We start from the raw sequence: 14,460 nt of genomic DNA, 5'->3' as shown, positions 1-14,460 counted from the left end.
TCTGGACGTGTTTCTGTTTGATAGTCAGCTTAGAAAAAAGCTTAAGGAAAAACAAACCCTCTGTAGCTGTCAGTACCACGGGACTGTGTGTATCAAGAGCAGCAAATCTACGTGACCACAGTTTTCATACTTCATAAATCTTGTGCTGCTGTGAGGAGTGGTTTGAAAGTACAAACTGCGGGCAGTCAGAGCAGCACAGGTCTGTGAGCACTTAGAGCTCTGTAATTTACGTCTCCCTTTCAAAGTAGTGCAACTTCCCTTTCCATAAAGGTCTGTTGAGAGTATGGTAAGTCTCTGAACTTCTTAAAATGTTCTTTCATACTGAAACAACACAGTTTAGTGACCTGTATTGTTATTATACTGAAGGTCAGGCCAATTGATGATGCATTGTTTCTTAAAGCTGGCAATTAGGGCACATCAGTATGAAATCAGAGTGAAAACATAAGGGCCAGCCCTGGGAGAATGTGACCATTAGCCTGATTTTTACAAGCTGCACAGTGTCTGTCTGCTTTGTAGGGGAACAATAACACACATCCTCCTGATGAGTGGTTGTTTTGTGTTCTGTAATTCTCAAATTTAAGGCTGTTTGTGAGGGTGGATGGTGATAGGACAAGGGGAATGGTTTGAAACTGAGACAGGGGAGGTTTAGGTTGGATATGAGGAGGAAGTTTTTCAGCCAGAGGGTGGTGAGGCACTGGAACAGGTTGCCCAAGGAGGCTGTGGATGCCCCATCCCTGCAGGCATTCAAGGCCAGGCTGGATGTGGCTCTGGGCAGCCTGGGCTGCTGGTTGGCGACCTGCACACAGCAGGGGGTTGGGACTGGGTGAGCACTGTGCTCCTTTGCAACCCAGGCCATTCTGGGATTCTATGATGATTCTATGAAATTATTAGTGAACAAACCTGTAGTTTTTTCTTTCCTGACAGAAGGGTTGCTTACTATTTGTGTTTTAGACCATTGTGCAGAGAAGGTAGTTCATTTTTCATAGCTGTCGTAGGTTCTCATTGTTATAAGAGTTCTCCATCTCCTGGGATGCTCTTAACTCCTGTTACTATTGATGGGATCAGCTCCTGTGTGCACATTCTTAATATTGCCTCATAGCTTCAAAGAATGAAGTCTGGCAGATAGTCTGAAAAGCGGTGTTGCTTCTTTTAGCTGTTTTTATCTTTGGCATACAACAGGATTCTCTATGAGAGAGAATTAAACAGTGTTGTTTTGTTTTTGTTTTTTTTAATTAGGGAATTCTAACAGGGAAAATGATGGAAGTCTTTTCTTGCCATCGCTTCCCTTTAGGTTTAAAATGTTTAAGATGTCCTCAGTCAACAGCAGTGATTTTTTTTTTTAAAAGCAGAGTGTTTTTTGGGATAGAGAAAGCATTTATTCAACAATACCAGTATATGTTATAAAGCACTGGTGATCGCTGCTCTGTTACCATTGTGTTTGGCTGTAGGAGCCTTGGTTGAAAGAGAACTGGTAAAAGTAGAAGTGGAAAAGGAACAGAATGTTGAAATGTCACAATTTCTTGGCTTCAGTAGAGAAAAGCTAAGTATGAGACTGTTGCTCCTGAAGAAAGCTTCCAACAAATCTGGTAAACTCCCCCAAAGACTCTGAATTGAGATCTGGTTTACAGAAATGCCAGTCTGCTGTTTGCTCTTTTGCAAAATAGCAAAACTAAAATGGGTGAAAGCTGAGAGAGGGCATTGGAATGGGCTGCACGGGGAGCTTGGAGTATTTTGAGAAGTGTGGAGATGTGGCAATTAGGGACACTGTGTAGTGGGCACAGTGCTGGTGGGTCTGTGGTTGGACTTGACGATCTTAGTGGTCTTTTCCAACCTTAATGATTCTATGAAATGAAAATATGAAAAGCTTGAGAGTTCCTTCAAGGTGCAGGACTTTGCTTTTTGGTACACAAGCCTTTATGTGCAGCCATTTTATACACGTTGTAGGGTCCTCTTTCCTTAAGCAGGAGGCAGAAATTTGCTTGGTGTGTCTGCTCTTGATTAGCAGCTGTAGAGAGGACACCAGGAAATGGCCTTGAGCACCTTGAGTCAGAGGGCAGGCCCTGCTGCTGCAACTCTTTACTGATGTTGATTGCTTGTTCAACAGAAGACAAACCTCACCGTGGACTGTTTTGCAACAGGTAATTTACAGGAAAGGTTGAAGGGTGTCACACTGAAGAATTATCTTGAAACATGACTGGTAGTGATCAGAACCTATTAGATCTTGCAAAGAGATAACAAATACGTTCTGACTGATCTCCATAATTGATTGTCTGAGTGTTCTGTGTTTCAGAGCACCCTGCTGAACACTTGCGAGGACAAGCACCTTAATGCTAGCAGTGCAGAGGGACATTCATTGCTTCACTGGTCTTTCAAGCTCCAGTAATGTTTTTATAATTGCTGTCAGTACCAGAGTTCCAGGGAATATTACTGACTGAATGCAGTGGGAAGAACTCAAGGGGTCATACAGTCTGTACAGGTCCTGAGCAAGGTACAAATGCAAGATAGGGAAGTCTTTTAAATCCTGGAAATGAGCAGTTCAAATCTGTGGTTATGTCCAAGGCTTTCCTTTATTGCCTAGAGAATATATTCTGCCTTCTCGTGTGACTCTCAGGCACAAGATTGCTCCTGATTCATGCATGTGACTTGTTATATTGTCGTCAAGCAACACAAAGTCTATGCAATTCTGCCTTTTGATCTTTTCCTCTGCTACCTCATCGCTGACACAGACAGAGAAACCCTTTCCAGTATGCTACAGCATCACCATGGCATCCTTTCTCTAATGAATACTGCTTTTCTGTTTTCTGACAGTTTTCTGTATAATAAAGTGAGAAGTTAATACTCTCAATTTATCATCACTAGTATCTTAAATGTATATCTATATTCTGATTATATTCCTAACTATATCTGATGTAAGAAGGACCCTTTTCTCCCTTTTCCTAAAGATTTACCTATTTTCTCTGTCTAGCAAACATGTTATGCTTTTGTATCTGCTGTTTAGACAAAAAGATGCTTGATTAAAAGCAGGCATTTGGAAAAGCAGATGTTGGAGTGATTACAGAGAAAGAGACACATTTGAGGTAATCTGCCTGATCGCCAGAGATCTGGGCATTAACTCTGGGACTGGAGTGGGTTACTGGGCAAGTGGAGGCTTTGTTTTCAATACCACCACCAACAAAAAGCCAAGTATGCCATTTGATGTCTGCTAGCTGGCAAAGCTCGTATTTTGGAAAGAGTATGCAAGAAATTGTGCTCAGGACAGGGGAGGAAGAAGAGTATTAGATCAAGCAGCTTTTCCCACATTTAGGATTTTGTTCTCTTCAAGTCATTTTTATGTTCTTTGCATTTCTGTGCCTCATGCAAAGGGAAGGGTTTCCACAGAGATAGACGTCTTATTTTTCCCTTCCCTGCACTGTTCCTCAGCTCATAAACTTCCTAGAAATTTTTGTGAAAATTTCATTTTTCTAATATGCAAGATGGAGTTTGGGCATGTGCAAAAGAAAAATCATAGTAATTTCAATTACGTGAAGAGAGTGGACCAATCTGGTCAATTCCTGTTCTCTCAATTACTTTTAGAGGACGCTACATATCCTTGCTGAGGGAACGTAGTGGGGAAAGGAAAAGAAGGCTTCTGCCATGCTGAGTGATTGTAAGTAAGATTTCTCTTAAAGTATGGAGGTAAAACAGAGTTCATCCGAAATTGTGTGGCATATTGTCTTGATATTGCCCAGCAATTCTGTTTGCCTGAATTTTCTTTAAGGTATTTATACTATCTTGAACACAAAAGGGGTTAAAAACAAAAATCTCTTATTTATATCAGTCGTGCGTTAGGAGTGATGACCTTAACCAAAAAGTGGAATTCTCTGAAAAGGCCTTTCTCAAAGCATGCTGCTGTCAAAAGTAACTAGCTTTCCTATCTCCATATGTTTCATATTCAAGAAGTTTCAAACCAGTGGCAGAGACAGATTTAGTCTTTGTGTTGATTCCCACCATTTACATTTTGCTATTAGTAGCACATCTCGAATTTCAGACTTCATTTAGGATGGGAGAGTTTGTCATGTGAAGTTAATGCAGATTATTGTACTGAAGATGGCTGAATTTAGAACAGTAAGAAGAAAAAGGTAAACACTGGTCATTCTGTCCTTTAAACGTGCTCTGAAATGTTAAGGTTAATTGACTCGTTGAAGTATCACATGTAGTTACGCAAAACAGCATTTAATCCTGGACTACTTCAAAACCCCAAACTATACAACAAAATTCTTACCAGCTGTGAAACAACATTATTGAAGAGATCACAGAAAAGACATCTCTGACAATTAGCATCAGTTATTTGTTCTGGGTTTTCTTCCTACACTCCCGACCTCTCTCTGCTTTTGTACAGACCACTCCTGAGTAGCTGATGTATTTTTTGGGGTACGTGCATTGCTGGTTTTGGGAGTGCTGCTAGGCACAACTCTTTTGTTGACTGGAAGCCCTTGATTTCACTGAGCACGGTGAAAAGCACTGTAAGAATGTTTGTCAGTCTTCCTACCTCTGTCTTTTAGACAAATCTGAAAGTAAAATGTTCTTTATGTGTTACAGCAACTGCAGGAATGCAGTGAAGATGAGGAGGATCGGGAGTGCTTAAAACAAGCCATTACTGCTCTTCTGAATCTCCAGTGCAGCATGGAGCGCATCTACAGCAAACACTCCCCAAGACGTCGGCCTGGGTATTAAGGCACAAACTTATGTGGTTTTCCAATATTGGCAGAGAAAGAAAGAAATTATGTGGAAGGCATTGTTGTTTTTTTTCTAGTTACTGCGTGTGTTTCCTTTTCAAGAGATGTCTTTGTGACCGTTTCCATTGTAAATGGAATAGCAGCCCAAAACCTTCAATGAGTAACGTCAGTATCTTATCCTTTCACTACATGTGGCTTATTTGGAACAGTAAACTTGGTTAGGGCATCTAGGGGGAAGAAATAAGGATGTTAATTTAGTTAATGTAGTTGGTTTTCAGTCTCTTGGGATGGAATGTGCCCACTGTGACTTTTTCTTTTATCCTTTCAAGGGAGCCAGTTTGTCGCTTCTATAACCGGCAAATAAGAAGCAAGCACTTGGCCATCAAGAAAATGAACGAAATCCAGAAAAATATTGATGGCTGGGAAGGCAAAGATATTGGGCAGTGCTGTAATGAATTCATAATGGAAGGCACCTTGACAAAAATAGGAGCTAAACACGAACGACACATCTTCCTCTTTGATGGCTTAATGATCAGCTGTAAAACTAACCATGGCCAGTCACGGCTCCCCGGTTACAGCAACGCGGAGTATAGACTGAAGGAAAAGATAATCATGAGGAAAATACAGATTATTGATAAAGATGACACATCTGAATATAAACATGCTTTTGAACTGGTGTCTAAAGATGAAAACAGTATACTCTTTGCTGCCAAGTCTGCTGAAGAGAAGAGTAATTGGATGGCTGCTCTGATTTCCCTCCAGTACCGGAGCACTCTTGATAGGATGCTCGACTCAGTGCTACTGCAAGAGGAAAATGAACAGCCACTGAGGTTGCCCAGCCCAAACGTGTACCGCTTTGTAGTAGAAGATTCTGAGGATAACATTGTTTTTGAGGACAACTTGCAAAGCAGGAATGGGATTCCCATCATCAAAGGAGGAACGGTTGTGAAATTAATTGAGAGGCTAACGTACCATATGTATGCAGGTACCCTGTACACTTGATACATATGTGTTTTTGAAGATGGTGCACATATGGGTGATGAAATTGGTCCTTTCATCTATTGTTTGCCTTTTTTTTTTTTTTTTGGTTAAATGCAATGTGAGATTTGCAGAAGTAACCAATATCTGTTATTAAACCGAGCAGCCTCGCTTGCAAAGCTTTAAAAGAGCCTTGGGGCTTACAAGACCCCTTCCTTCCCCACAACATATCAGTGGACTACTAGGAGCTACTGATGCTTTCAGCTAACCTTTGCTTATTCATTTCCCAAGACCCTCATGGCTAACGCAGCAGGGCTGTCACAGGCTGTGTGGAGGAGGAGAAACGTTGGAGGCCATTTGTTATGCTTTAGCCTGCTGCTTTCTGAAGCCCCTCAGTAGGAAAGGATGCAAATCGCAGTCAGTTCCTCAGGCTTTTCTGTGAAACACGATATCAAAGCCGCAGAAATTAGGCTTGTAGTTATTGAATGTGCTTACACTGCTGGAAATATTTGATAGATCTTATGTACGAGTCTTTAAAAACACACACACTGTGTAACAACTAAAGCTGGATTGCTTTGAGCTGTGTATCTTAAAGAAGAAAAGAGAACACCGAAATTCAGTGTTGATCCAACTAGGGGTCATGCAAGTAACCCATAGCTGTGCTGCCTGTGAATTCCAAGTCCTCCACATCTAAAATGTGCTGGGTTTCTGTGGCACGTGTCTTTTTCAGAGTGAACTGGTGTATTGGAGTATTAGTTTGACAGCATAACTTTATAAGCTTTTATAGCACAAATTCTTGCTGCTTTGGCCTTGGGGATCTTTGGTGAAGGCATTGTCTCATGGGTTCCCATGTGCTTTTCTCCAAGCAGTGTTTGGAGCCAAGGCTAACAAACCCTCCTTCTACAAGGACATTTCAATAACGTCACAGGGAGGGACTCCTAGCAGATGGTGGTGGTGCTTTATCTTTGTGTTTAGGTAAAAATACGCTCATAGCTGTTCAGTTTAGTGTATGTTTGTGCTAGTTTCAGGTTTGGTGGGAGCAGGTTTGTCCCAGCTCAGAGGCTCTTCATTTGCACAACGACCTTTGTCCTCACAGCTCACCAGTTGGTACTGGGCTGCCGTGGGACGTAGCAGATGCAGAGCAGCAGATGCAATTGTTAATCTCTTGCATGTGACTTGTGAGCTGCTAATAGAAGCACGCTGCTTGTATTTTCTATTGTACTGAAATTGTTACTTTAAAAAAATAATCTAAAAAATAAGGTGAGGGCACCTGCACAGCGCTGAAGGCAGAGCAGCAGTCACCTTTTGGAAAGGCTTGCAGAGCAGAGAGAGCCTGTTCCATTGTAAGAGGAAGATTTTCTTCTAGAAGTGTCATAAATAATACCCAAGAGTGACGTGATGTAGAAGCAGAACTGGCCAGGCCAGCACTAGGGTGCAAACTCAGCAGCATTATCACGGAATGAAGCACCATTACTTCTGGTTTGTACAGGATCCCTTAAAGGCATTGAACAGTGCTTTGCGGGGAAGTAAGCCTGCCTAGAAGCATCCTTCTTTGTCTTTTGTGTGTCTCTTAGAGAAATTAGTTGACTGCATGTTGATTGCTGGTGTGAGCTGCCTGCACTAAACGCTGACAGGTTCAAGATTATTTACAGACCAGCAAGAAAAGGGAAAGGCTGTGAACAACTCCAAACATTTCTGAGGGAACATCTGCCCATGCACTTCTCCAGGCCTGGTTTTCCTTTATTTCAGCCTTCAGTTGCTGCTGTGCACCAGCCACGGGTGACTGTGTGTGGGTGGAAGGATTAGGACTGGGTGATGACCCTTCAGGATCCGCAGTGAAGTGGTTTGTTTGTCGGCTTGCTTATTCACAATCTGGGAGATTCTACATGAGTGGAATTGAAGGAAATTAAAGAGACGTTATTGAAATTGGTGGGAGGATTTGTAATTAATTATTTAATTAGATTTCTATTTTTTATGGCAGATGTGTCCTTAGTCTTTTGTTACCCAGCGTTTGTGTAATGTGCCACCTTCCTCAGTGTCCAGGTTGGTACTTTGGGGATGAGTTAAGATTCTCTTTTTGAAGTGGCCGTGATCTTTTGCCCAGGCTGATAGGTAGCCTTCAGCTGGGGGAGTAAAGGAGCAATGTTTGTGTTTGCAGCACCTCGGTGCAGTGGCAGAGGACTGGGTGCTCTCCTCAGCTCTGTGCTGGTTAGTTGGTTTGACAGAGCTTTGCAGCAGATGCCCGTTGGACTTGCATTCCTTACTGCAGAGGGGTGAGCTGATGGGAGTGCTGGAGCAGGTGACAGGGCAGAAACTATACTTCAGATGTGATACAGAGTGCACCTAATGCCTTTGATAAACAGACTGTAATTGATGCATGCTCCTAAGACATCAGTGTGCCAACTGAAACACGTGTTGGGCTCAGCTAAAATGCCAGGAAAGGTAGGTTGACACTTGGCTGAGAGTTGCAGTGGCTTGTGGACAGGCATGTCTGGTGGTAACACTCCAGCCTAGTAGAGAGGAGCAGCAGGAAGGAGGTGTGGTGGCTCCTGGAGGTGCAGCATCTGGAATTGCTGCAAGTATTTGCTTTGTAAGGTCTCTGCTTCTTGTAATGCTTTCACTGCTGACTGCCCTGCAAAGGGTGCCTGTATGCTGCTGTGGCGTGGCTGGGCGAGGTGTGCAGTCTCTGCTGGGGAGATTATTTTAAGAGCAGGTAAGGCAAATGTTTTGTTGGGGTGATAGATGTGTTTTTGATGTGCAGATAGTAGATAGCTTAGTTCTACTGTGTTTTCTTTGTCTTTATGAAATCACCGAATAGCTTCCTATTCAGTGAGTGTAAGGCATTCCGTGTGCCAAGGTTGAGACACAGTGTTTGAGGGAGCATAGCACGTGCCATTGAATTCTTCAGCAAGGCTAAATCAAAGAGCTGAATTTTCAGCAGTATCAGTTCTGGTGTTTTCTAAACCACGGTGCTCAACTTACTGTATTTCTATATTCTGCCTTTACAGATCCCAATTTTGTACGTACTTTCCTTACCACGTACCGTTCCTTTTGCAAGCCCCAGGAACTGCTGAGTTTACTGATTGAAAGGTAAGCAGTGATCATCCTTTCTGGAGATGCACAGAAGGGCTCTGTGTTCCTTTACCATCTCCTTTTCTGCTCGGGTTCTTGGTGCTCTGTGTGTCATACGTTTGGCAACCAGGAAAAACAGGGAAGGTCATCAAAAATAACTTTAAAAATGGGCATTGATCTCTCTTAATGCAAGCTTTTTTCTTTTCCATTTTGTTAAATTAATACCTGAATGCCTTACCAGCTCTAGTACTCAGTGTGCCTCAGCTGCCAGCTGGTTATGTTTTGAACTGCTTCACTTGATCACAAGAGCATATTTGTGTGTGTCTCAATGCAAATAAGAACTGAAATGTTCTAGTCAGTTTGTTTGAAAGGCACAGACTCTAACTGTAAACAGCATGTTAATGCAGTGTGATAAAGCTGCTCTGCAGCTTTCTTCTAATCTTCGCTTAATCAAGCTAGCAGGTAGTTAAAAACCTTCTATCCTAGTCTAGACGTCTTGTGATGACCAGAAAACCAGCAAATTATCAGGGTGAGGGCAGGGTGTGTTAGCACAGCATTGCTAGGGGAGGAGGGAATTCCAGGCAGACTGGATACTGGATGAGTGAGTGCTTGAGTTTCGCTGCATTGAATTTCTTTAAATAAAATTGCTCTTCGTATCCTACATAAAGGGTTTGTGTTTTATCTTAATTACCATCAGTTTTCTGGTGCTTGTATTCATAGGTTTGAAATCCCAGAGCCTGAGCCTACTGAAGCAGACAGGCTGGCAATCGAGAAAGGGGAGCAGCCCATCAGTGCAGACCTTAAGCGATTTCGCAAGGAATACGTCCAGCCAGTGCAACTCAGGTTTATTTGCTTTTAAATTTGTTCTGTTAAATCCAGATTTGAGTTTGGTGATTATATTGCGTTCCTGGAGACAGTAATCTCTTTAGGAGACTGCTGTGCTGTCGAGTAGGGACTTATCATTGTCTGTGACCAGACTAATAGCCCAAACCATGTTCTGATTAGTCATACTGGCTTCTGTTGTTGTTGTTGCAAGTCTGCTTGGTTCTCTGCTGCTCACAGCTGTGATCTCTGCCATCCACAGGAACGCTGTATGGCTGCTATGTAAAGCGACAGTGGGTGAGAGATGTGCGGCTGAAAGCGATTCTGACGGCATTTTGAACAGATTCCTTGTTAATAGGCCCTGTGAAGATAGTTTCTGTCTCCATGTTTTCAGACCTCTGGTATTTTTCTCCCTTTCCCAGCCCTAGTGATGGATTTGCACAAAGGAAGACTCTTGTCTGCGCCGTGCTTTGCAACAGGCTGCAGTGAATCTTCAAGATCTTGCTGACCAAGCTAACTTGGGGAACAATTAAGCATTTCTAGCATGACTGAGGCCAGTTGTTTCCCTGATAGGAAAGAGTCAGGAGGAGACACAGATCACAAGAAGTATTTGCTAGAACAGCTTTTATTCATTACACTGTTATTAGTGGCATCAAGCTGTTATTATGAATGGCAGATAACCAGGGGCCCAGTGCCCTCATCTTTTTCCTCCTTGCACAGTCATTCACAGTTAACCTGCTTGGAGCAATTTCCACTTAAGTGGAGGGTTATGACATGCCAGTTCCTTCAGTATAGGTGTTTAGAAAGTCACTTAAGGAGTGCTTTTTTTCATCACATACCCATGTACAAATATTCCAAACAAAACAACCAAGCATGTATGTATGTAATCCCGTAGTTCTCGTTGATAGATAAGAGTCAGCACCTTCTTGGATGTGATCCAAGTAATACAATCCCAGTGTAACCTTGATAGTTCTGTGTGCTCTTGTCCTTGTACAGATTTGGCAGGTTCTTGGTGTTCTGAGTTTATCTGTCCCTGTGGGTTCAGCAAGGCCACTAGCCTCCAGAGCTATCGGTTCCTGGGAGGTCTTCACATGCTCCCTCTCAGCACGTATTTTTCCTTGCTATTTTCTGTTTGCTGTTTCTGCAGATATCCATGTAAGTGCCTATAGAGCCCCTCCCAAGAAACTTGCACTGAATGGCTTTTTGTAACCTAACTGGAGGAAGAGTTTAAATACAGTTACGTTGCTTTTGATACCATTTTCATATCCTCTGCTAGCTAGGCTTGAAGTTAGCTGGGGATCTCTCAGTGCCCTTTTCTTTGTTACAAATACATCTTACAGCAGGACAAGGGGAAATGGTTTGAAGTTGAGGGAGGGCAGATTTCAGTTGGATGTGAGGGGGAAGTTGTTTGTTGTGAGAGTGGTGAGGTGCTGGAAGAGCTGCCCAGAGAGGCTGTGGATGCCCCGTCCATCCCTGGAGGTGTTCAAGGCCAGGTTGGATGGGGCCCTGGGCAGCCTGGGCTGCTGTGAAATGTGGAGGTTGGTGGCCCTGCCTGTGGTGGGGGGTTGGAGCTTCGTGATCCTTGAGGTCCCTTCCAACCTGGGCCATTCTGTGATCTTCCTGCAGCACTGCTGACTGCTGTAGCTGAACAGGAGCAGTGATAAGCAGTGAAATGGAACCTATAGAAAGGCTTGAGGCAGCACTTAACTGTGTTCCTTGCTATTCATTTCCAAAATCAATCCAACGCTTTTGCCTTCGTGTATGGTGTTTAAGCTCTTTAAACCTGTGCCTCATTTTGACATATCCAGGTTTCTGATCTCTTTCCTTGTTTGAGAGATTAGGATACCCATAGTTGTGACAGCTATGCTTTGCTGTCTAATTCCTGCTGTGGTTGGCGAGCAGTGTCCTTATTACTGCCTGCGTGGTGAAAGATGTGCTTTAAGGTGGCTAATTAACACTCACACTTCTGTGGTTCATAGTTAATCTTTGAATTGAGGAGATCTTACAGTAGCTTGGAACTCTTAACTCTCTTACAGTTCAAAAGAAGTGTCTGAATTTGAGCTGTTGGTTTGATATACACTTTGTAAATGCCACTTTTGTTAATAGTACTGACCTCTACTTCAGAGCAATCTGAGATGTGGGAAGGCAGTGGAGGACATGAAGATGCTCATTCCTTCCCCTTCTTGAGCTCTTACTCCACTTCTTGTGGATAATGCTGCAGACGTGCTGTGCAGGCATGGAAATGTTAACGGCTTTGACCAGATTAAATACGTGTGAGGTCATCAGAGAGAGGAGGCACTAAGCTGGAGGTGCAGTCAGCAGAACCAGGCTGTTTGTCCTGCTTTTTCAGAATATCTACCATGATAGCTCCCAGACTGATGGAATAAGATCCTGCAGTGCTGTTATGGGAGCTTGTTTCAAATTGTAACTCCTTTGATGGTAGCAGCTGTCATGAATTTCCAGCAGTAGAGCAGTATGCTTGCAACAACTTAAAAGATGAAATTGTGTAGGAATGACATTTATTTCTAATGAAAGTTGATCCAAATTGGGTTTTTTAGTGTCTGTATGAATTCTGATAGTTTATGGTTGCATGAATCTGTAACTCAGCTTTTTTACAGTCCTTTTGTTTCATGTTTACATGGGATGAGCTTCAAGTTCTTAAAACCGTAATATTTTTTTCTCTCTCCTTCCTCAGAATATTAAATGTTTTTCGTCACTGGGTGGAACACCATTTTTATGATTTTGAAAGAGATCTGGAGCTACTAGAGAGATTGGAGACGTTTATTTCAAGTGTAAGAGGTATGTGAATTGCTTGTCCTCTCTTCCACGTTTTGATACAACCTGCTGGTCTAATTTACACACACTAGTAGTAATTTTAGTGTCTTTAATTGAACTGTTAATGTGACTCTCTTTTACATGAGCAGACTTTGGTTTGGATTCTAAATGGCCACTGAAAATTGTTTCAAGCCCTGTATTGCTTAACCTCAATGTATTTACTTCTGGACAGTAATGTTCATCCTTGCCTGACTGTCAGCTTCTTTCTCTCCATTCCATATTTGTTGAGAATTCCTTCTCTGTTGGATAATTTCTCTAAAAGTGTCAGTAGGTGCATTTATACACAACTGGGCACCTACAAACCTAACTAATCTGCCTGTAGAAATGCAGTATTTTGCGTGCGTTTATTGGTGAGTTTCATTAAGCTATCAGAAGTCAATTAAGATGGTATTAAAAATGTTTCTCCTGGTTTCTGTTTTGTAGGAAAATCCATGAAGAAGTGGGTGGAATCGATTGCTAAAATCATCAAGAGAAAGAAAGCACAGGCAAATGGGATCAGTCACAATATCACCTTTGAGAGTCCACCTCCCCCCATCGAGTGGCACATCTGGCGTGTGGGGCACAGTGAGATGCTGGACCTCATGACTCTGCATCCCATCGAAATCGCTCGGCAGCTGACACTGCTCGAGTCTGACCTGTACAGGTGGGGGCTGAATGAGTGCATGCCTCTGTCAGGATGTTTGACCCCCTGAAAATGCTTAGAATCAGTCCCAAGTGCATCCCCTTCACTTACAGAGCTCATAGAAGGAGGTTTTCAGTTTGATGCCAAAATATACACAAGAAAAAATACAACCTGTATTTCTGTATCAGACTTCTGACAGCGTAACTCAGTCAGTATGGTAAATTAAGAAGCTGAAGTATCAGGAGTAGATAATGTTAACTTACTGCCTCCTTGCCAGAAGTGAACTTTGGTACATGAATAAGAAACACTTTTTCATCGTCAAAAGGTAACACCTGATTGCATCTTCCCCTTTTCTTTACAGTTGCATAGCAAAGGCACAGCTGTTGCCATATAACTGCAGCACTGCTACATCAGGGTCCTCTAATCTAAGAGTTTTTTAGTCTAGTGCCATGCTCTGCTGTTTCCTTGCTTTGCTGTTACTATAATAAACAAAGCTAGCCTTGATGGGAGAACTTAGCTTTGCAGGATAGAAGTTCTTTGTGGTCTTACAAAACTCAGAGGTGAAGCTCCTTTAATGTTTCAGTGACAGCAGATTTCCTATTGAAATAGGCCACTTTTCCCTATGGATCTGCAAAGTCCTTTAGCTTTTTATTTAACAAATATTGTAACTGTCTTCAGGGTGCTTTCTTCTGCTTCCAGGAGATGAAACTTACTCTGTAGCACTCTTCTTAGGTAGAAATGCTTATTCAAAAATGCCAATTTCAGTTATGTTAGGAATGGATTTTCTTCTTTCCAGATATACTCATTGAAAAGTTACTTAAAATAACTGTTATAGAATCACATTTGTGGAATAGCAATTTCTGATTAAGAGAAGAAATAATCTTGTAACACTAACAAGAATGTACAATTATTGCTTGTATTTGAGGATTCCTTTATCGTAACAGGGCAGTGCAGCCTTCTGAACTCGTCGGTAGCGTTTGGACTAAAGAAGATAAGGAAATTAACTCCCCAAATCTATTGAAAATGATTCGCCATACTACAAATCTGACTCTGTGGTTTGAAAAGTAAGTACAGTGGTGATGATATCAGTGTGGTGGCATTAACTCCATCTGAAATTGAGAAACTTTCTTCTTTGTGAATTGTGTTGCCTTGAATCTTGAGATGGCAGTAGAGTACCACAGTAGATTCAGGTTTTGGTTCAAGAGTACGTGCCATGTCAGTCCCAGAGACTCACTGCTCCCTGGAGCAGAAGATGTTTCTCCAGTAACATCTCCTTAGTCAACATGTGCCCTATCTATATTTCTTACAGTACATTAGAAAGCACTGAGGGCAGTGCTGGACTCAGCACCACTTCTCTACGTCACTGCTGAGAGCGCTGTTGTGTCTGTTGCTTCACCTTCATCTTTCTCCCTCCTC

General features: G+C 42.4%; 1 protein-coding gene across 2 annotated transcripts in view; it reads left to right on the top strand.

Moving 5' to 3' along the window:
• The window catches only part of SOS2 (SOS Ras/Rho guanine nucleotide exchange factor 2), a 48,167-nt gene that overhangs the window by 23,451 nt on the left and 10,256 nt on the right, over positions 1 to 14,460 (top strand). For both annotated transcript variants that reach the window (XM_010712146.2, XM_003206840.3), the window contains exons 9-15: positions 4,579 to 4,706; positions 5,045 to 5,700; positions 8,702 to 8,783; positions 9,486 to 9,608; positions 12,283 to 12,386; positions 12,846 to 13,065; positions 13,989 to 14,108. In XM_010712146.2, coding sequence (XP_010710448.1) covers positions 4,579 to 4,706; positions 5,045 to 5,700; positions 8,702 to 8,783; positions 9,486 to 9,608; positions 12,283 to 12,386; positions 12,846 to 13,065; positions 13,989 to 14,108 — 1,433 coding nt within the window. The remainder of the gene's footprint in view (positions 1 to 4,578; positions 4,707 to 5,044; positions 5,701 to 8,701; positions 8,784 to 9,485; positions 9,609 to 12,282; positions 12,387 to 12,845; positions 13,066 to 13,988; positions 14,109 to 14,460) is intronic.

The sequence above is a fragment of the Meleagris gallopavo genome, chromosome 5 (genome assembly GCF_000146605.3).
Source record: "Meleagris gallopavo isolate NT-WF06-2002-E0010 breed Aviagen turkey brand Nicholas breeding stock chromosome 5, Turkey_5.1, whole genome shotgun sequence".
Lineage (NCBI taxonomy): Eukaryota > Metazoa > Chordata > Aves > Galliformes > Phasianidae > Meleagris > Meleagris gallopavo.
The sequence above is the reverse complement of the archived record's forward strand: the minus strand, read 5'-3'. Positions and strand labels throughout refer to the sequence as shown.